The 23,178-nt window shown below is 45.1% G+C and overlaps 1 protein-coding gene across 7 annotated transcripts in view; it reads right to left on the bottom strand.

The window, feature by feature from the left end:
- Positions 1-1,185: 1,185 nt before the first annotated feature.
- Positions 1,186-23,178, bottom strand: part of KLHL3 (kelch like family member 3) — a 283,454-nt gene continuing 261,461 nt past the window's right edge. For 5 of the 7 annotated variants that reach the window (XM_033181127.1, XM_033181126.1, XM_033181125.1 and 2 more), the window contains 7 exons: positions 23,001-23,118; positions 22,083-22,280; positions 20,450-20,551; positions 17,907-18,035; positions 11,937-12,077; positions 9,402-9,545; positions 1,186-5,789 (listed from right to left, as the gene is read on the bottom strand). In XM_033181127.1, the coding sequence (XP_033037018.1) occupies positions 5,761-5,789; positions 9,402-9,545; positions 11,937-12,077; positions 17,907-18,035; positions 20,450-20,551; positions 22,083-22,280; positions 23,001-23,118 (861 nt within the window). In that variant the 3' untranslated portion in view covers positions 1,186-5,760. Of the gene's footprint in view, positions 5,790-7,133; positions 7,255-9,401; positions 9,546-11,936; positions 12,078-13,153; positions 13,239-17,906; positions 18,036-20,449; positions 20,552-22,082; positions 22,281-23,000; positions 23,119-23,178 lie in introns of those variants that run through there. The other 2 variants (XR_004430048.1, XM_033181129.1) reach the window with 2 other exon arrangements.

Here is a 23,178-nt window from a genome sequence, read left to right as displayed (position 1 = left end):
TTAATTAACTCCGGTAATCCTGTGAATTAGGCAGAGCATCATGTGGTCATTTGCCTCCATGAGGTGTTATGGAGATTAACTGGAATTAAAGCATTCAGCACAGGGCCTGGCACACATCAAATGCAAAATAAATGCCAGCTGCTATGATTATTGAAACAACCGCAGCCTGAATCCTCTTCTCAGGCTGATGCTCAAATTCAACTGTGGGTCAAAAGAGTTAGTAGGTTTCATCCAGGTGTGCTCCACTGCTCACAACACACCCTCAGATAAATGGATTCACCTTCATGGGCCTCCTCTGTCCCAGGGGCACACATTCCTGCCCACCTGCTCAGGATCTGTGGGGCTCAAAGAGGCCTGACCTCATTCTTCTGAGCAGTCTAACTGCTCAACAGGAGCAGAGGGTGAGTGGTGACAGCTGGGAGAACAGAGGCTCCAGCAGAGGCCAGCCCAGGAGAGGGAAGAGGAGTTGGAGGCAGGAAAGACACTGCCACCCGAGCCCTACTCACGTGCCTTTCTTTGCTCTTCCATCAACTATTCCTGAGTGCCAGCTGAGGGCCAGGCACCCGGAGTGCAGGGTGAGTCAAGCAGGCTGTGCCCTCTTGGAGCTCAAAATTTACTTTCCCAAATATGGGGAGGAATCTGGCTAAGGGTTCCCACTCGTCCCTTGAGTCTCTCCAGCTTGAAGATAAGTCCAACACCTCTGTGCTGTCCATCTGTCACCTGGTACAGGCCAGAGCTACTGACCTCTCAAAAGGGCCTGGAACTGGTTTGTTAACTAGCGAGAGAGCTAAGGTCTCTGAGCAGGAGGCTTTGAGAAGTTACAGCTGAGCCAGGGATCCACCCCCCACTTCATACAAGGCTCCTCTCCCAAATGATGATGCTCAGCTGAGCTAGCCGTCTTCCCCACCAAACCTGACGCTCCGTGGTTCCCAGTGATTATCTGGCAGCTGACCAAACCACCTAACACCCCCCTGAGGGACTGTCCTCTATTGGCTTCATTGAAGAAGGTCTTTGTGGGCTGGCACTCTGCTGGGGCCAGTGATGGAAACCAAGGAACCCAGATCTTGCCCAGGAGATCTTAAAATTTTTTTAATCCAAAGACATACAGGAATAAATCTGTCCTTTTCATGTTTGAGACATAGCAGAGAGAGTGAACGACACAAATGAAATACTGAGAAAAGTTTGCACAGTTCAACTTTTATTAAAATTAAAGGATGGGAAATTAGAACATGATTCCTGTTAAAATAATACATTTGAGGAAATGTTTCTTCAGCTATCGCTGTAACTGATCAAGCATGTGACAAGTGTCCTTTTACAAGATATACAGTCCCTAACAGCCATGCACAGAACACCAGATTGAGGATCTTACCTATGCAACATGTTGTATGGGGTGTCAGTGATCAAGTCTGACTGGCTATGACAACCACAGGGACAGAGCACCCACACAGACATACACATTCAGTGTCTTCACTTTTCTTTCAAAGAAAGTATTTTACACATAATATGCAAATTAAACAAAAAGCACAAGGGTCCTCTATTGCCACTGAAAACGAGGGGAGGGAGGATGGGGGAGCAAATAATTTACAATCTCATAACCAAACATGGCACTAGGGCAATTTGATGCTGCAAATGCCACAGTCCTGTGCATTCCTGCCATGGCTGATGCTATATCCATGAGTCACTGAGTCCCATGACAAAGGCTGCACAGGGGCTATGAGGCTGCAATTATCCACTACAGAAGTAATCTCTTTCATTCCCAAATGCTAGAAGTGCTGCTGGCTCTCCTGTTTGGTCAGTAGAAACACAGCACTGCTGAACATGAGGGGCTTAGGACTCTAAATAGTGCAAATGCTTAAAAAAAACATACATTCTAACCTCCTTGCTTCTCCAGGCAAACAGAGCCTTTAAAAACTCCAACTAACTGGAATATGAGTTTGCTCAGCCTCCCAACCTGATCCAGCTAGGTGCAAATGGGGAGCATAGAGGCAATGTAAATGGCACCTGTCCCAACAATAATAATAATAATAATAAATTTTAAAAATCATGATGCTAATGGCAGATAAATACACAAACCAGAGCCTGGAGTAGAGACACAGCTCAGGAAGTAAGTTGTAAGTGTCGTGTGAGCACCTGCAAAGCACATGCTTAACACATGGGGATCATGAGGACCGACCCCTCTTCTAAAGGTCAGAGACAAGATGCTCCCAAAAAGGGCATCATCCAGCAGCAAAGGCCTCAAGCTATTGGAAGCTTCAGATGAACAAGGAGATACAAGAGAATAAGGAATGGTCGGCTGGACCTAGGACACTATGGGAGTGTATGCTGGGGGGCAGGCCTTTCCCTGAGGCTTCTCCATGCCACAGGGTGCCAGCCTCAGTGCCCGTCAGTGGCAGCCACCATGAGACAGCCCAGCCTCACCCCCACAGAAAGCAGACTCCAAAAAAACACACACACACACACAATCAGTACAGATGGGCAAGAGCTGAGTCGAACATAACATCAGTCCCTAGCAATTCAAGAAACACCAGCGACTGTGTTTTAAAATTCAGCAGACTCCCTTGAATATGGTATTTTTTTAAAAAAAAAGGCTCATCTACCTGGAGCTACTGAAAAATATGCTTCTGGAGGGTGAGAAACAAAAGGAAGAGAGCTACAGGCATGAACTATGTTTGAGAGTGAATGATGCAAAGAACAGAACGCATTATCATGGACAATAAAAAGCGATTCAAACATCTTGAAAAAAATATCTTATAAAAATATCTACATTAAAATTTTAGCCTAAAAGCTACAGCTTCAATTTTATAAAAAGGCAATCTTTGAAAGGATCTGGCTCAGAAATATACAAACATTACACAACAGATATCAAAGTAAGACAGCTCAAAAAGCATCTTAGGGGATATTGCAACTGGCTTGTCAGGAAATAGAATTAAGTATTCTTATTGCATAGCAGAAAATGAGGTCACTTTCATTTGCATAATACTGCAACTTTGTAGATGGAGAGATGCCATTGGGTACTTACGAGAAATAACTTTGGAATTCAGAATCTGACTTCCACATTGTTCAAATCAGTATCCAAGTGGCGTCTCGGCTGCTTCTAACCTTGGGCCTCAATTCCATTTCACCACCTCAGTCAGATGACAGATACGCCACTGGCAAAGCTGCATTCACAAGCAGCCGTGGCCACCCTAAGTGGGGCAGTAAGAGGCTTCATCTACCACGTGACCAGCACAAACTCGAAAATAGCCTGCTGTGTCCACTGTGGAAGGAGACTCCTACCTGGTAATGAAGAGAGAGCAGGTTTTGGTGGCATCTGTGGGCAGCTGGAGCAGATTGGCTTTGGTGATGACGTACCAGTGTTCTGGTCCCCGTGAGAAAGGACACATGAGGGTGAAATACACACGGCCTCGGCAGCACGCCCAGCAGAGGCAGTGCTTTGTAGGGAGGGAGACATAAGGCAAAACCAATTGCAAAAATCCAAAAACAGAAAACATGACTGACTAGCTTTCAGTGGAGGGACCCTTCCCTGGAAGATGACACATAAAAAATAGCCTCTCCAGCACGAAAGTCTAGCTTCTCAATGGTGGGGGAGGGACGGGGAATTCACCTGTCATCTGAAATTGAGAGCTTCTGTGAACGGCATACATCAGATCCCAACCCCAACCCCATCCCCATCACACAGACACACCAAAACAAGACTCAACATTTCCTCAGAGAAGGAGAAAGGACATTTCCCATTCCATCAGCTTCCAACCCACAGCCAGGTAGAGTTCTGAAGCCACAGTCATCCCCACTTCATAGTGAGACCAGAGTACTCAACTAAAACATGCCTTGCTTCCTTCGGAGACATTTCTTCCAGGTCCCCCAAAGCTGGATATTTTAGCCTCTTCTGAAGGCTTCTAAAACTTCTGGGTACCTTGTTGTTCTCCAAGCGTCTTGTTGAAGAAACATGTGCTTAACATCAGAAAGAGAAGTTTTGTCTTTAGGAGAGTTGCACATTTAGGGCACAATAAATACACAGTAAATACACAAAGTGGCCCACGGGCGGGGAAAACTCCAGGGTTTCTAACTGCAGGGGTTGGGGGATGCCAATCTCCTGCAGCACCTGCTTGGAAGTAGCCCAGTCGTATCAGAAGTCCAACATCAGGATTCATCAAGTTCCTTGGCTTCCTGTAGGTGGATGCTCAAAGTAGGGAGGGTGTCCCAGACTGCAAGGTATGAGACTATTCTCCAGACACAAGACTTCCCCTGCTTATGCCAGAAATTCCAGCATGAGTAATTTGCTAGTTTACGAACAGCACAACTTTAAAGTTTTTTAAAGACAAATTACTCCATGCACCCTCAAATGCCCACTCCTCAAGATGCTTGAAGTTCTATCATTAATAATTTTTACCTGTGAATTAGCAAAGCTCTTCCCAAGCTCCCTTTTTAAAACGCAAGCACACCTCAGGAGGCCTCAAACCCAGGGCCCACTGACACGTCCTACCTCACAGGGAAAGCAGTAGTGGGGTTCTTGGGGGTTGGGGAGAGGGTGCACACCCTGGAATAGGGGGAAAGCACAAGAAAAAGAAGACAAGGACATTAGACAGACTTGACCACTGTCACAAAGCGCCAAGGGCCAGCTCTAGTGGTATATTCCTTTGAAGCCATCCAACGTCCATCTGAATCACACACGACTCCACCCAACACAGGCACAAATCTATCTTTGTGTTTGGAGGAGGGTGACCTCTTATTTATCCTCCAAACCAGAACACTTCAGGGAGTAAAACGGGGTGCTGTGAATAATTAAACCTGGATATTAAGTATAAATGGGGACTGTCCCATCCTGGGAAAACCTAAAAGTAGGACCCTCTCTGAGACCATTACAGGCAGGAACTGAATCCTTACCACTTTGGTTATTGGTTTTTTGTTTTTTTCCATTTTTGTTTTTTTCAGTGTTACCCGAGGCTTCTCTGAAGAGCTAGTTTTCCCAGCTGAAGAGACATAACTTCTCCCAGGCCTGGAATCTATGACATCAAAGACCAGTGGCCTAAACCTGAAGACTGGGCAGTTCTCATCTGCTTCCTGTAGGAGAACTCAAGGAAAAACAGCGGGCTGACAAGCGCAGGGAACCCATTTGTCCCTTATTCTAGCACACAGAGGACACGGTGCAGCTTTGAAAATTCTCTAGTTCTTCTGCAGACAAAGTCACAGTAGTTAAAGTACATAAGTGGGCGTGGCCAGGGAACTGCCCCTCTCACTGGTTATTTCTGGACATTTCCAGACGGTCCAACTGGACCTTCGGAAGAAAGCAGCTTTAGTAGTCTCAGGGTCCCCATGGGACAAATCCAGAAGAGAGGTCTCTGTGACTTGATTTTTAACACAGCGAAAGGATCAGTAGTAAAGAAATCCAGTAGACTGTCACACACGCTCACCCCCCAACTTAGAGAAACACCATGTTCTACACACACACACACACACACACACACATTCCAGGGTCTGTATTGTCCCTGTAAAAACACCAAAACAAAGCCCAAAGGTGCTGCCTGGGGCTGTCAGGACCCCCTTGCTCAGGGCATAGGCCAGAGCACCTCAGGGGAGCGGGGGTGGGTAATGGTGTCCACACTGCGATGAACAACACCAGTCTGCCAAGTCAGAGGAGAGCGGTTCTCACAGCAGCACAGACCCTCCCAAGGGAGCTGAATCCAGTCACCAAGGTCCTGCTGTTCAGAGTCACAGGCAGCACCTGCTCCTTCCTCCACCTCCTGGCAGTGGGAGTTTGGGTCACAAGGACTTGTGAATCACGGCAACACCTAATAAGAAAAGGGGAGAAAGTTATCATCTTAGCTTCTCCAAAATTACTCAGAGTCCCAGTGAGTTCATGAATCCAAGATATCCTGAGTCACAGCCAAGGGAAATGTGTACAATTTTTATCCTAATATCGAAGTGTCTGTGGACTCAGGCTGCTAGCAGCTGGCCGTTCCCCACTCCAACAGCCAAGTCCTGGCAAGACACTTGAACCTACGAGCACAGTCCCTCAAACACCACTGGCTAGTGGCCTCACCCTGTGTCATCACATGGACTCACTGTGGTGACTCCCGTCCCCAGCCCTAGCACCCAGCCCAACAATGCTCAGTGCCCAGGGGCAGCTACGCAGCTCTAAATTTGACTCATTGTAAGAGAAGCGATGGGTGATTCATCTCTACTTTTAGAAGACACTGGAATGAAGTGCAAAGTACAGTAGGCTGCCTTCATGGGAGCAAGAAAGACTGAATTCCAATCCTAGCTCTGCCACCAGTCAACCTGCACTATGGCCTTTGGCAAGTTCTTTGACCTCTTTATGCTCAGTTCCTACACGAATGTCCTCTAACAGACCCTGCCAGTGTGACAATCTCAACTTTGATAAATGCTCTAGACATGTACGCTGTGTTACTGTTTTAGTCCGGGTGAACCATGCTCAATACCTAACTATAAATCCACGCATGCCCCAGAACCTCACTGTAAGTGACTGAGGCTACATGGCAGATAGTACAGGTTGATTCCGTCAACATCCTTCCAACTTGCTGTCCTTGACTACAGCCACCAGTAAGTTGAAAGCTCAGGTTCCCAGACTGCCTGGCAGTTAGATGTGCCATGTGACCCAGTGCTGGCCAATAAGAGGCAAGTGTGCCAGTGTTGCAACGCTGGCTTTGTTCTTGTTGTGACTGGAACGTTCACGCAAGGCCAAGGGGAGGCAGCAGCTCTTGATAAAGCTGGCAGAACAGAAAAGAGAATAGAAACCTGGTTCTTCAATGTCAGTCTGAGCCCCCAGGCCAACCTTGGATTTCTTTCTACTTGAGACAAATACACTCACTTCCTTATTTAGGAAAGTATCTGTCAGGGTTTCTGGTGCCTGTTGCTACACGAAATCCTAACTTATAGGTGTCTCCAGGCAGGATGGTTACTGGAGCCTTATTTGAACATAGTCCCACAACTATAACATGTTCTGGTTGAAGATGAGATTGACAGAACATGGCTAAAAGCAAGCCAGGATACCCCACTGGAGATATTTTGCTAAGACATCTATTTCCTGTTTATTCCTGGCTAAAGGTGCAGACATAGAAGCTTCGAGGCAGGCAGAACCTGAGTCCAGGTGCCTGGTCTTGACAGCATCTTACTTGAATCTCAGACATCTCTTTCAGAAGGTAGCTTTTTGTTTTTGAAAGCAGGCTCCTGTGTTGCTTTTTCATATAACCTTTATCTTGATTATAAAAGTAATATATTCTCATTATGGGAAATCTGGAAAATGCAGAACACAAAGAAAAAAGCTTTAATCCCTTCACACAAAGAAAACCACCACTGTCTTTTTGGAATACTTTCTAGCATCTAATAATAATCACAATCATTTACTGCATGGTGTCTACTGCCAGGCAGGCATTGTGCTTAGCTCTTCACCAGTATTTCATTCTTCACTGCATTTCATTCTCACAGTACCCTAAAAGGCTTAGTCTAATTTTATTCCCATTTTACAAATAAGACAACAGGGGTTCAGTATGATAGGATATCTGGCCCAGAGACTCAGGGCTAGTGGCAGAGCTGGGATTCGAATTCATATCTGACTCCAATATCCATCTGCAGAAGCAGCAGCAGCTATTCAACCCCTACTCCCGCTGCCAGCAATACAGGACTACATGTGTGAGTTCACAAGGTTCATACAACTTTGTATCCTTTTTTAACCTAACAGGCTATTACAAATGTTTTCTCATAACATTAAAAATCCATACACTATACAAATACCCTATAGATTATTAACTATTTCCCTCATGTCAGACATTAAGTAATTCTCAGTTTTTTCCTATTATGAGTAAGGCCCCAATAAAGAACTTTGTCCACAAATCTTTGCATTTTGGAGCATTTCCTTAGACTTTAAGATAATAGACTCAGTAAGTGGGTTTGAACATAAAATTGCAGGTTTGCTTGTCTGCTTCCTACCTACTTCTGGAGAGGGCAGACAATGAAGAAAGGGTACATGAAATATTCAGCATATATATGAAATTCTAACCACCTACACTTAACTCTTCCCTCTCATTAAAGCACGCATGGAGTCAAGGGAAGATCCTCACTTGTCTCACTCATCCCAGAACAGAATTACTCCAGGATCAAACTTCTTCTAAAATGTTTTATACTTAGCCAAGAAAAGCATTAAAAGGTGAAAAAAACTCTAAAGGAAGAAAAAAGTTAAAGTCCATTGCAACAGAAGTCTTACGTTGAAAGAATGTGCTGCAAACTCCTTCAAATCTGCACAGCACAATCTTCCTCTGCAGTCAAACAAGATGGAATGACTGACCTTTATAATGCAAAATGGGAATTGGAAGAAGTATGGATTAAAAGAGATAATGACTATCAAATACTTTGGATAATGCTTGGTATGTTCTGTGTGTGCTGGATAAATAATGTTATCTTTATTCCAGGTTCTGGAAAACCAGATACAAGGAACTGAACTACACTATGGATATATACTTGCTCATCTCCCCATAGAGAGAAATACCAACTCTGATGCCACCCCTGCCCCTGCCACTCACCAAACCCCTCACACACACTCCCCAAGAAGAAGCTTCCACACCTGCCTGGTGCCTTACTCTAAGGCTTACCCTGAGCTGGGGTAGCACAAAGGGCATGGACTTAGAACTCTGGGTTTGAACTGACTTTGCCATTTATTAGCTGTGTGGCCTTCAGCAAGTTACTTAAACTCTCCAAACCTCAGTTTCATCATCCATAAAATAAACGGATACAGTCCCATTCAGCCCAAGAGTTGCTGAAAAGATGAGAACAAATGCACACTCTGTTCCTAACACACTGCCCCATGGCACGAAGCCAGCCACCCAGTAAAGGACAGCTATTTGTGATATTGTGATCCAGCCTCAAAGTTTAATTGAGCCTATCTCCTCCAGGAAGGGTTCCCTGGCTTTGCCAGTTCTCACCAGTCTTTCAAGTGCTAAAGCCTGTCTAGTGTATGTCATTTAGAACTTGTATATACATCATCTTGTCTTCCCAGTTGTCCAATTCAACTCTGGACAGCAAGAATTGCATCTTATGCCATCTAGGAGCCTGGCACAAAGTAAACCAGGAATGGCAATGAAATTCTAAAATGTCTTGTGACAACTCAGTTCAGTTGGAGTGGCTCGATGCAACAAATGTTATAAATTCTGAGGCTACCTGCAGGTTCACAGGGTCAGGGCAGGGGCAGGGGGTAATAAGTGCTAATTATCAGTATCTATCATGAGCTCAGAATGAAAGAGTGGTAGCCATGTAACAATTACCTGTCATCCCTGGAGGAGGCACTCAGACCCAAGTTAAGAAAGCTCACATCCCCTCATCCCACTGGCCCACCCACCCCCAGTGTGTTGGAGGCCTCTGGGATGGACATGGAGATGGCACACACTGACCTGCATAGCTCCGCCCCGTGCTCATGTTGGTTGGAAGCAGTGTCCATTTGTCAGTGACAGGATTGTAGTACTCCACCGAAGCCAAGTTGCAGGATCCATCATCCCCTCCAACCACATACAGGAGCCCATTCACTGCACAGACCCCTGGGAGTCAAACAAAAGCCATAGGAGACATCACAGCAGGTGCACCAAGAGATCAGAATTGATCGAGAGACAACTCTGGATAGCCTGGGAGGCTCTTTTCCTCCCTTCATGGTAATACAACGGAGATTTGGCTCCGCAGGTTTGAGTTTGCTAAGTGGAAGAAAATATTGACAACAGCCACTGGGCTCCAAGGATCCTTCTTCCTAACGAGATCATTTCCCTGACCAGGGAGTCTGATTACTTATAACGTGTATGCCCTCCGCCACACACATACCTACACTATACATATGTAGAGCATATGGGCACAGACCCCTCTCTACTGGAAAGGTGTACACAGACCTCCTGTGCCAGGCCTGAGCTAGGGAATACAACAATTCAGGGGACTTCATGCATGCTACTACTTCTCTGCTGCTAAGTTTTTCCCTGATAAGCCCTATGTCATATCCACACTGTGTGATGCTGATGGTTATGTCTGTAATCCCTTTACAAGACTGGGATCTACATTCACACACAGCTCCCAGGGATGAGGAACAGCTCCCACCCTGATCTCAGAGTGAGATGGGTTTTGGGCAAGGTCTCATGCAGCAGGGTCTAAGGCGTACGAAAACATAATTAATTATTGCTCATTAAGACTTTCAAAGGCCATAGTCCAATATGTTGTGTGTTTTTCAAAATTAGATTAAGAGATTGGTGATACCCCAAAAAGTAGCAATTATCAGTGTTGCTGAAGGTACTCTCAAATACTGGTGAGACGATAAAATGGACACCTTCCTGGATGGCATCTAAAATACATGTGCTCCCTCTAATTTAAAAAGTCCACTTCTGGCCAGGCACAGTGGCTCACACCCATAATCCCAGCACTTTGGGAGGCCAAGGCAGATGGATTACTTGAGCCCAGGAGTTCAAGACCAACCTGGGCAACACGGTGAAACCCTGTCTCTACAAAAAATACAAAAATTAGCCAGATGTGATAGCGCATACCTGTGGTCCCAACTACTCAGGAGGCTGAGGTGGGAGGATCTCTTGAGCCCAGGAGGCAGAGTTGCAGAGCCAAGATTATGCCACTGCAATCTAGCCTGAGAGAGCGAGACCCTGTCTCAAAAAAAAAATCCATTTCTGGCCTTTTATTCTAAAGAAATAATTTTAAATGTGTGCACTGATTTAGCTATAAAGACCGTTTATAATAACCAAAGTATTACTTATAGTATAGAAAAGATAGAAATAACCTGTGTCCAATAGTAGATTGCTTAAATTATGATATAGTCATTTAAAATAATATTATATAAGTTTAGTGTTGTAATAAGATATTCATGAGAGATTGTAAAGTGAGTTTTTTTAAAAAAAAAAAACAGGTTACAGAATAGTGTTATAGTGTAATTCATTTTTGTTATTAAAAAATAGAAATATCTATGCATGAATTTTATGCAAACACACATTTACATCTAAACTGAATTCCCAGGTTCTAGATAGACTAGCTGCCTTAAGGGTCCTGTAATTCTTTGCTCATGTGGCTTAAAGCCAAATGAGAACTTCTATCACAGCAGGCTTAGGCAACGAGTAAATTAATAAACATCCCCTCAGCCCCTGTTTACACTTCCAAGTCAGACACGAATGGGCTTAGCAAACAGGTAATATGAGAATAATGAAAATGGATCTGCCTGAAAGTCACCTGTGTGTCTTTCCAGCCTGGGAAGTTGGGCTAAGCCAACACTTTCCTAGAGCAAAGAGGCATAAAGGTATACTGACACAGTACACAACCCACAAGGCAAAGCTCAAAAAGGAAATAGCTTAAAAGGGGCCTCATGCTCCAGGAAATATAAACCTAAATACTCTACAGTAAATCATTCCTACAGGAAGGCGTAGGAGACAAGAAGGAAAGGAGAGACAGGAATACAAAGAAAGCAATAAGGAAAGGAGAACTGATCAAGGGTCCAACTGTCCCTGCAAGGAAGGAGACTGGTTTCAAGTAGGAAGTGAGAGGTTCTCCTAGCCAGGCACTGGCAAAGAAAAGATAGAACCAAGTGCCATTGTCTGGCCCTTGTCCACAGAGCCCTGTGCTTAGCTACCTACCAAAGCTGTCGGGCAGGGGGTACTGACGGCAACCAGAGGACTTTTCCAGGTCTGTGCTCATCCGTGTGCGGTAAAAGTCATCACCCTTCATTGGGGAGGAAGGGGATCCTCTGCATCTAGGTTGCAGGATCTGCAGCTAGCTTTTGGGGTCTCAATTTCTCCCCTCCTCTAACCGAGAGCCCACCTGGAAAATGGACACTCCCTGTTCAGGATATACACTCAGCTCCAGACCCTGGGAATCTCCCTGCTGTTTAGATCCAGTGTCTTCAGGGAAAAAAGGCACACGACCCCCAAAGGGGAGATGGAGAGAGCAGTCATTACCTGCATTGCGCCGGCACATGTTCATGTCTGCCACTTGCTTCCAGGTATTTGTTCCAGGATCGTAAACCTCAACGCTCTTCCTCACCAAAGGCCCATCATGCCCACCTGTGGCGTACAGCTGTCCACTAAGCACTCCAACCCCTGAAAGGCAGAGCACAGTGTCCCAGCCTCAGGCTGGCTACAGTAACCAGAAATCAGGAGGCCTGGGGTCCAGTCCTGGACAGCCCTGACCAGTGAGGGGACTTGGGGAGTGCCATTTTGTCTCCCTGGACCTCAGTGTCCTCATCTGTAAAACAAATATAATGACACCCTACTTGCCTCCTCATAAGACTCGCAACCTCAAAACTTTGAAGTACAAAGCAAATGTGACCCAAATTCTGTTTTGAAAAAACATAAATATATACACACATATATACATACAGGGGACGATGTTCATAAGCAAAGAAAAAAAGACAAAAAATACTGAAAGAAATCCATTAAAATATTAAGAATAATTATTTCTGAGTGGTAAATTACATTCATTTTCCTTTTTTGCCTATCTATATTGCCTAGTTTTCCTACAATGTTGTACTACTTACTCATCCTTATATTAGTTGATTAAAAAGAGTTAAAAATGGAAACTAGCCACACAGCAAAAGCGCTGAAATTATTATTATTTTTTTTTTTTTTTTTTTTTTTTTGAGATGGAGTCTCGCTCTGTCGCCCAGGCTGGAGTGCAGTGGCCAGATCTCAGCTCACTGCAAGCTCCGCCTCCCAGGTTTATGCGATTCTCCTGCCTCAGCCTCCCGAGTAGCTGGGACTACAGGCGCCCGCCACCTCGCCTGGCTAGTTTTTTTCTTTTTTGTATTTTTTAGTAGAGACGGGGTTTCACCGTATTAGCCAGGATGGTCTCGATCTCCTGACCTCGTGATCCGCCTGTCTCGGCCTCCCAAAGTGCTGGGATTACAGGCTTGAGCCACCGCGCCCAGCCTGAAATTATTATTAAGGAGGCCTCCCTGCTGGTCATGTAAGCAGAAGCTGACCTTTCTGCCCACTTCTCTCCTCCTGTACTGCAGAGGGCATTATTAGATCACTAACCATGTTGATCGGCCTGAGCTGAGTGCTAGAATTGCTTCGTTTACAAGTTTTACTATAATCTTTCAAAATCCTTTTATACAACAAGAAGATGAAAGCCATAAAGAAGGAAGACAGCACAGTATCTAGAAAGTGCAACTGACCTGGTAGCTAGGACACCTGTGTTCCGGACTTGCCTCTCTGACTTGCTCACTGGGTGACCCTTCCCCTTTCTGGGCCTCAGTTTCCCTATTTGTAAAGGGAAAGAGTTGTACTAGATCAGTAGTTCCCATGGACCACAGACTACTCCACTCCGTGGGGAGGCTGCATCTCAATCGACTGGGAAGCTTTTTGAAAGATAGATTCCACACTGGTCAGGAGTCAGAAAAAGTTCCTCAGGTGACTGGGATGTGCAGCCAGGTTTCAGACCCAAGAACCAGACTTGTAGACTATAACTCTATATGGATGAGGACTGTTTTTACCTTGTCCTCGTCTGCTTCCCTGTGTCCCACGGCAGTAGGTTCTCAAGAGATATTGCTTGAATGACAAAAACATAAATTAATAAAATCCCTCCCAGCTAGTGGCTCCCAGCAGTTGCTCTAAACTAACAGCAGATGGTGCTGTCGTATCAACAATGGCTCTCTCTAACTGACAGGTTTAACAAAATTAGTTGAGTTCCAAAGCTGCCTCACCTTCCTTTCCTCCATGCTCAGCAGGAATACACATTCCCTGAGAGATGGCCTCTTTTTCCCCTAACCATCTGGTAGCATTGCCCACACCCTGCTGAGGAAGCGAGCTGCCTTCCAGGCACTCAGGCAACTCTGCCTCTGCCCTAGTGCAGCCTCATCCATAAACATGCATGCAGTGGCGTCCTGGACCTAGAGCCACAGGGGCTCCTGGCACCTCAAAGGGCCTCAGGCAGCCAAAGGCCAGGGCCTTTGGTCTCTAGATCTTCAGCCAACAAGAACACCCACCTTGATAAGCATGTGGGTTCCCAACTCCAGAGGTGAGACTTGCCCAAATCTTACGAAAGTGAAGCACTGAAGAAAGGTTGACCTGGGAGTCTGAGGCCAGGGCTCTGACAGTAACCTCAGGAAAAAGGCTTGGTTTTGATTTCCTAAATCAAGGTCAGTGTGCCTCCCAGGGACACTGGACTCCCAGGCAACAGACGTGTCACCCTCCAGGTCCTCCAGTGTAGGTAAGAGACAGGAATAGGGCCAGGTGATGTCCACCCAGCAATAACCATTCCAGCAGCTTGGCGGAGACAAAGCAGCTGTAGTCTCCAAAGGCGGCTCCCTCCACAGAGACAAGCCTGAGCTTCCTAACGCAGGTCTGCCCTCGCGGCTTCACGCCTGGCTGCCTCCCCAGGCTTTCGGCCCTAGGAGCAGTCACGCATCTCAGGGTGTGCTGCCCCAGGCATGCTGAGCTCTCACCCCTTACGTCACAACAGAGGATTTCTAGGGAGTACGAAGAAGATTCTACCAAAACTTTAGAAACCAAAATTTCCAAAAGAGGTTTACGACAGGAAAAGAATCATGGGATTTGTGGATTGACTTGGTTCTTAGGGAACATCTACTACAACCCTACAACCCACTCATTTCACATAAAAGGAATGAGAGGCCAGAATAAGGGAAGGGATTTGCCCAAGGAAGGTCATATGGCAAATGAGAGCAGACCCAGCACCAAGTCCCGGGCCTCCTGACTTCCAGGCAATGGCTCCACATTCAGGAAGGGCCAACCTGTCAGAATCAGCAGAGACAAAAATTCCCTTAAAATAGCACTCCAAACACAAACACTTCTTAAATGGCATCATGCAGATTTTATTTTTGAAACCAGTGAGCACACAAAGGCTCTTTAAAAATATTAAAATAGCGTACTTTTTAAAGAATGCTGAGGAAGTGGTCATATGTTTGGTACTATAAAATGAGATCACAACTCAATCTCCAAAAATACACACAAAAAAAGAGAGAGAGAGAGAAAGGAATAACATTGTGGGAATGTGGCTACCCTTCTCAGAAGTCACACAGCCTTCCCGCCAGGATCAGATTGGTAATCAGTCACCACTGACCACAGGAACCAGCAATAAAGAGCCAGTGGACTGATGCCTCTGTCTGCCCTCAGACCCTTCCCTTTGGGCCTCTAAGACAATGGATGGGAAGACAAAGCAGGGGAGAAGGGGTTGTTGCTCCGCTTCCTGAAAAATCCCAAAGGACCATAGACCTTCTGGTTTTCTGACAAGAAGTAGAAGTGGAAAACCTTTTGGAAAGTCATTTTCTTCCCATGTTGGGGAATGCGTTGAACTGAGGAAAAGTGGGAGTAGGGGACATAAGTTATCTCCAGACATGAACACTAATAGCTTGGCTTTCAATCCCAGACAGGCAAGCTCAGCTTTGTCAACTGAAGACTTGTCCTACTACTTCAGAGGAATAAGACTGATAATTTAGGGATTTAAAAAACTAACTCTGGAGTCAGCATTACTAATTATATGACCTTGGGCAAATTACTCAACCACTGGCAGCCTTCCTTTCTAAATCTGATAAGTGGAATTCATATTGTATCCACATTGTAGGGCTGCAGTGAGGATTAAATGGATTGAGGCATAAAAAGTACTTGTTAGGACAGTGCCTGGCACATAGTAAGCCTTCACTTTCAAAAGATGTAAACACCTTCATAGAAACATAAGCGATGATGAGGAGCGTATTATCTCATCCATTCTCTGGTGATCCCCCAGGAAAGGTTAACTTATAAGTGCTGTGTCTAGCTGCAAAGGTGCTAGTGGGATTATATACAGCAAAACGAAAGAAGGAGGAGGTAAAATAAAATGTTAGGTTGTTGAACCAATACCCACTTGTGACTGACTAAAGAAATCACAGATTACACAAACAAATGGAAAAACATCCCATACTCATGGATTGGAAGAATCAATGTCATTAAAATGACCATATTCCCTGAAGGAATCTACAGATTCAACACAATTCCTATCAAACTATCAACATCGTTCTTCATAGAATTAGAATAAACAATCCTAAAGTTTATGTAGAACCAAAAAAGAGCCTGAATAGCCAAAGCCAATCTTAACCAAAAAGAACAAAGCCAGAAGTATCACATTACCTGACTTCAAATTATATTACAAGGCTATGGTAACTAAAACAGCATGGTACTGGTACAAAAATAGACACAGAGATCAATGGAACAGAATAGAGAACCCAGAAACAAAACCACATACTTAAAACAAGATGATCTTCAAAAAAGTCAACAAAAATAAAAAAAATAGGGAAAAGAAACTCTATTCAATAAATGGTGCTGTATGTGGCTAGCCGCATACACAAGAATGAAACTAGACCTCTGTCTCTTACCATATACAAAAATTAACTGAAGATGGATTAAAGACTTAAATGTAAGACCTGAAACTATAAAAGTCCTAGAAGAAAACCTAGGAAAAACTCTTCAGGGCATTGGCCTAGGCAAAGAATTTATGACTAAGATGCCAACAGCAAGTGCAACAAAAACAAAAATAGGCAAATGGAACTTAATTAAACAAACAAAAAAAAGGCTTCTGCACAGCATAAGAAATAATCAACAGAGTAAACAGTCAACCCACAGAATGGGAGAAAATATTTGCAAATTATGCCCTCAACAAAGGACTAATGTCCAGAATATACAAGGAACTCCAACAACTCAACAAGGAAAAAACAACCCCATTAATAAGCAGGCAAAGGATATACATACAGACATTTCTCAAAATAAGGCATGCCAGTGACCAATAATCATATGAAAAACTGCTTAACATCTGATGATTATCATCAGAAAAAGGAAGATTAAAACCACAATGAGATATCATCTTATACTTGTCAGGCAGCTATTAAAAAGTCAAAAAAGGCCGGGTGCAGTGGCTCACGCCTGCAATCCCAGCGCTCTGGGAGGCCGAGGTGGATGGATCACGAGGTCAGGAGATCAAGACCATCCTGGCTACCACGGTGAAACCCCATCTCTACTACAAATACAAAAAATTAGTGGGGCATGGTGGTGGGTGCCTGTAGTCCTTGCTACTCAGGAGGCTGAGGCAGAAGAATGACGTGAACCCAGGAGGTGGAGCTTGCAGGGAGGCGGACCTTGCAGTGAACCAAGATGGCACCACTGCACTCCAGCCTGGGCAACAGAGTGAGACTCCATCTCAAAAAAAAAAAAAAAGACATTAGCATGGTTGCAGAGAAAAGGGTATGCTTATACACTGTTGTGGAAATATAAATTAATACAACCTCTATGGAAAAACAGTATGGGGATTTCTCAAAGAACTCAAAATATAACTACCATTTGACCCAGCAATCCCACTACTGGGTATCTATGCAAAGGAAAAGAAATCATTATACTAAAAAGACATGTACAATTGTTATATTTAAAACAGCACTATTGACAACAGCAAAGTTATATAATCAATCTAAGTATCCATCAATGGTTGATTAAAGAAAATACAGTATGTATACACCATGGAATCTTATGCAGCCAAAGAAAGAGTGAAATTATGTCCTTTGCGGCAACATGGATGGAGCTGGAAGCCATAATCCTAAGTGAGATAATCCAGAAACAGAAAATCAAATACCGCATTTTCTCACTTATATGTACAGGCTAAATAATGGGTATACATGGACATAAAGATGAGAACAATAGACACTGGAGATTCCAAAAGGGATGAGGCTGGAAGGAAGGTGAAAGTTGAAAAATTATCCATTAGGTACAATGGCCACTATTTGGGTGATGGGTACACTAGAAGCCCAAACCCAACCGTTATGCAGTATATCCATGTAACAAACCTGCACATGTACCCTCTGAATCTAAAATGAAACAAACAAACAAAAAAAGTAAAGACCCACTTGTTAGCAAATCAGACACAACCAGCATCCCGAAGTTCTCCCATACCTGCGCCACTGCGACGGGTGCTCATGTCCGCCACGTATATCCACTCGTTGGTCGCTGGGTTGTACTGCTCCACAGTGCTCAGACACTGGCGGGAAGCTCCATCATAACCCCCAACAGCATATAGCTTCCCTGCAACAGACAAAGTGGCTGAGTGTGGTGCCAGGGACACTGGCATGAAACCAGAGCTCAGCTAAAACCCTATCTGCAACCAACTGGGGCACCCTTACCTCAGAATTCTGTTCCCTCTTTCTCCAGGGGACCACCAACTTACTCCTCAACCAAGCAAAGCATCCTTCACATTTCTTCACATATTCTACTTGCTCTTAAGCCATGAGCTCCTTAGAAGCAAACACTGAACATTCTAAATAAGTACCCCCAAATACCCAGCCCAAAGCTATGGCCTGGCACCACTGGGGCTCAACATAATCTTGCTGGTGAATTAGGTTAAATTTTCTCTAGAACAAGACACCAGCACTGAATAGATGGAAAGCTAGAAGGCCCCCAGCTATACGCAGGCAGACCACCTTTCTGGCTAAAGGCTTGAAATAGCAGATGAAATAAATATGGAAAAATCTTCTTCAATGAGAACCCAAAACCTGTCTTAGCCATTGTCTCTACCCCTTCCACAACCCTGGCAGGTACAATGTGTGAATGGAGTGTTCTTTGTGCACTGTGGGCCAGGGTGGCTGGAATTTTTCTGCAGACTACCTTGTGATCTCTGAGCCATACACAAGAGCCCTGAGGTGCCATCATCTACTTTTAAATTAAAATACCATTAAGCTGCTACCCAAGAGTATCATTTCTGCCCGGGGCTGAGAGCTGACAGTGAGGTTGGACACAGGAGGAAACATTTGGCATTTGAGCTATCCCAAAGCAGAAATCCAAACATTCTGGGTTTAAAATTTAGTCTTAAAATGCAATGGGATGGTCTCTTCTGTGGGAACAGAGGGAGGAGTCACACTAGTTGTAGACTAAATAAACATTGCCAAATGCAAATCCATTTAACAGGATTACTTGGTAGATTTTTTGGTCATATGTGCTTTCTTGATGGATAGACACCAAGAATACTACTAGTATTTGAAAATCCGCAATTCTTTTAAGTTAGAAAGATTCTCAGGCTCAAACCTATACTCTGCTACCAGAACTACTGCTGTATTATCAAATGTAAAAATGTTTTTCTTCTATCATCATCGAGCCTGGCTTTGTTTTCTGCCCCAGAGTCCTCTCAATTGACCCATCTAGAAGAAAAACACACCCTCCTCAGTTCTGCAAGCACCAAAGTCAAAATTTTTTTAAAACCTGACTAAGCAGCTCTTCTACGGTCCAGGCTACTTGTACGGTGTGTGCTGGTTCAGATGCGACAATCTCCATAGCACACTCTCCGCTCTCTTGGGGAGCTTCTGCCTATACTCTGATCCACACAGGCTTTTCCTAAATAGCTATTCTTCGAGGCAGCCAGTAGCAAATTATTGCGATTTCCTCCATTTTTTTTTTTCAGTGTCATTCAAACTGTATAGCCATGGTAATGAGATGATGAGAGGGAGGAGAGGAAGCCAGACAGTGCAGAGAGCTGTCTCTTCAAGGCCACAGTGAAGCAGAGTCCACTTAAGTTCCTCCCTCAATATTCTCACCACAGCTGTAAATTGGACTCTGCTGCCCCAGGGTGTCCACAGCCGAAAGAGCTTCAGATTCAGGAGGGGCAGAAGAAACAAATTCCCAGCCTGTCTTCCATGTCAACAGGGCGTGCTAACAGACAGCACTTCTTCCACATGCAGAACATGCTCACAAAAGCCTTTGTCAAGGGGAATATTTTAAATTACCACCATTATGGCACCTCCTCTAACCCCCATCAACCATTCCATCTGCATCAGCTGAAAAAATACGCACTCAAGGTTGTTCCTTGAGTCTATTAACAGGGATTTGCTATTTTTAACCCCTACTCTATTGTTTGATATTCCTGGCTAAGGAACAAGAGAAGAAATGAGAAGGTGGCTAGACAAAGCACTTATACTTGGCAGACAAATCAATTTCTGTTCCACCAAGAGAATGAGATTGCAAGACACAATCGACCTTGGAAGGAGGACAAAATCCTTGCCCTCACAAAGATGACTTATTTAGTATGTTAGAATAGTATACCTTTAAATGAAAACTTAAATTACACAATACCAGTGCAGACTGAGAAATACAGCGCGAGAAAAGAATATTTCTATTAATGTCTAACTCGCTGAATGTTACGCTGTCCCCAGGACACATTTGTGTTTGCATGTGTATTCTTGAGTATGTACATGAGAGATGGAATGTCTGCACACATGTCTGAATGAACAGATATTCCATCTAAATTCCCACACTAGCACAGGTTGATGAATCAATGTTGTCCTACAAATAACATTTTAGTTCAAGTAATAGTCTATGCTTTAGTACCTAACTCAGAGGAGTGATCTCAGGAATAAACCAAGGTAGAGGAAGCACCAAGCAGGATGCTGGACCCAGGACAAGGCCTGTGGGCCAGATAGGCCTGGCCACCGGCCACTGCACCTCCTTACCCTCCACAACGCCCACACCCACACTGCTCCGCCGCGTGTTCATCGGGGCCACAAAGAACCACTCGTTGGTCTTGTAGCTGTAGGCTTCCACCGATGCTAGGCCTGGGAGACAAGAGACTCATGAGACTTCCATGGCACCAGGCCTCACCCTGCTGTGTAAGAAGCAGTGAGGATGGGGGAGGAGTCCAAATGCAGGGGCTGGAAACCTAAACGTATGGCTCGGTGCCACCTCTGAATCACCATGCGGCCTGTGGCGACTCCCTCAAACACATCTGCAGTGTCTATCTGCGGGGACTATTAACCAGAGAGTGGGCTGTGAAAGGACAGGGGGTGTGTCTGAAATGCATGGCAAACATAGATCATAAAAACTGCAGAGTGAGATACTTTGATTCCAAGTAGTCACCTGAGGTAGCCTCACTGGACACCTATTCCAATCCCCTTTCCCCCAACTTCCTCTATCTTAGCAGTGGAAAGCTAAACACTTGCTTTCCAAGACTCCCTCGCAGCTAGGAGTGACCAAGTCAATGAGACCTAAGCAGAAGTCTACGGGGATTTCAGAAACAGCCTTTGCTTTTCTGATATAGATACCATTCCCCGCTGGAACACAAATGTGTTGGCTGGAGGGATAACAGCCATCTCATGATCATCAGAAAAAGGCCAAGAAAATCTTAAAGAATGTGGTCTCAATGTCCATGAGCCACTGGACCAACTCAGCCACTGCTAACCTCTAGGTTTCTTGTTTCATGAGTAAAGCAAAATCCCTCATGTTTTAAGGCACAGTTTAATCAGGTTCTCTACTTATAGCCAAAAGTAATTCCCAAAAGAAACAATGCACCACTACCCTTTCGTTCTCTTTGCCCCACTCACTAAAGGCAGCCTCCAGAGGGGCTAAAGCCCTGGAATTATATGAGTGAGGCAAAGAGAAGGCTAAGAAAGATCCCCAAATTGTGAAGATACAAATAAAAATTCAGAGAAGTAAAAACCACTGCTTTCCCCTCCCTGGGGGCCAAAGGATATCATATGAGTTTAATAGAGCTACTGTCTACTGAGACACCTACCTGGCAGTATGAGCAGAGATGAGATCACCTCTCTGAGTTTATGTCAACTAATGGTTTCGGGTTGAAATTTTGAAGCTAGATAGAGTCCAGAGGCAAGAAGGCTCACCTATGGTGAAAAAGCCTGGCAAAGCTTCAGTGGGGTAGTAGAAAGGGCAACAGAAAAAATGGGCAGCCTGGCCCACTGCGTGACCTGAGCCAGGTTTCTTCCAAGTGCTGAACTCAGCTCCCTCATCTGTCTGGCAGAGGATTCAAACTGGAGGCCTGAGGCACCCCCCAGCTAAGCATGCTTTCCTTCTAAGTCTCATCTTCTGAGTAAATAGGTTCCCAGACACTGAAAAGTAGGAAAGAGACTCTTCTGAGTCCTAGAAAGCCTAGTACATGGGCAGTTACATATTCTGTGTGGAAGAAGGCCTGGCTCTTCCCCTGAAAGCTGGATGAGGCAGAAGGGTGGGTATCTCCCTGGGGCAGTAGCTACAAATGGACAGAAAGTTGGTCCAGAACTGGCTGAATAAAATAGGGTTTCATGGAGGGTGTGTCCCAGGCTAGGAGGGGTTGGGAACACACCCTGAACCTACCAGTACTGCCATCAAAGCCTCCCACCGCGTAGAGCAAGTCATTGAGCACCGCTGCACCCAGCGTGCTCCGGCGCTCCTGCATGCTGGCAATGGATGTCCACTGGTCCTTCACGCCGTCATACACATCCACTGTCCGCACCCGCAGTGAGCCATTAAACCCTCCCACGGCATACACGTGGCCAGCCATGAACACCACACCTGAGGCACAGGAAACCAAGACATCAAGGTCAGGTCAGGCACATGACTGCTCAAGTTGATGGATGACAATGGAGGAGCAAGACAGACACAGGAAAAGTCACCACCGAAGATACTTTAGATATCTGCCAGTCATTATGGGATTCACTGGATTTCTTTACTACTTGCTTTTCTAATTTCGTCTGACTCAAGTAAACACTTGAATCAGCTTTAACTCCCCAAGCTCATAAGAACTGACCCCAAAAGAGCCAAAAACTGTGCAAGTGGCCGGGCGTGGTGGCTCACACCTGTAATCCCAGTACTTTGGGAAGCCAAGGTGGGTGGATCACCTGAGGTCAGGAGTTCAAGACCAGCCTAGCCAACATGGTGAAACCCATCTCTACTAAAAATGCAAATATTCACCAGGCATGGTGGTGCGTGCCTGTAATCCCAGCTACTTGGAAGGCTGAGGTGAGAGAATCACTTGAACCCAGGAGGCGGTGGTTGCATTAAGCCGAGATCATGACGCTGCACTCCAACCTGGGTGACAGAGCAATACTCTGTCTTAAAACAACAACAAAAAAGAAAAGAAAAGAAAAAAAGAAAAAAAACTGTGCAGGAGGGAAAAGAATGGGAGCCTGAAATGCACAGATGCTTGAGGAAACAAGGAGTAGCTCACAACTTCTGGTACGGAGTGGGGACCCGCAGGGGAAAAACAGCTTGCAGAACTGGGAGGCTGCTCACCTGCTCTGCATCTTCTGGAGGGAAGCTCAGCAATCTGATCCCACCGGTCCTCCTCGAAATCATAGCACTCCACACTGCGGATTGCCTTGGGTGCCTGGCCGCCAACCACAATCATGACCTCCAGAGAGACAAGTGGACATTAGCGGGGTCTCCCCAAAATCTGGATTTATGGTATCCC

This window comes from Trachypithecus francoisi, unplaced genomic scaffold (assembly GCF_009764315.1).
Source record: "Trachypithecus francoisi isolate TF-2019V2 unplaced genomic scaffold, Tfra_2.0 Lachesis_group2, whole genome shotgun sequence".
Lineage (NCBI taxonomy): Eukaryota > Metazoa > Chordata > Mammalia > Primates > Cercopithecidae > Trachypithecus > Trachypithecus francoisi.
The sequence above is the reverse complement of the archived record's forward strand: the minus strand, read 5'-3'. Positions and strand labels throughout refer to the sequence as shown.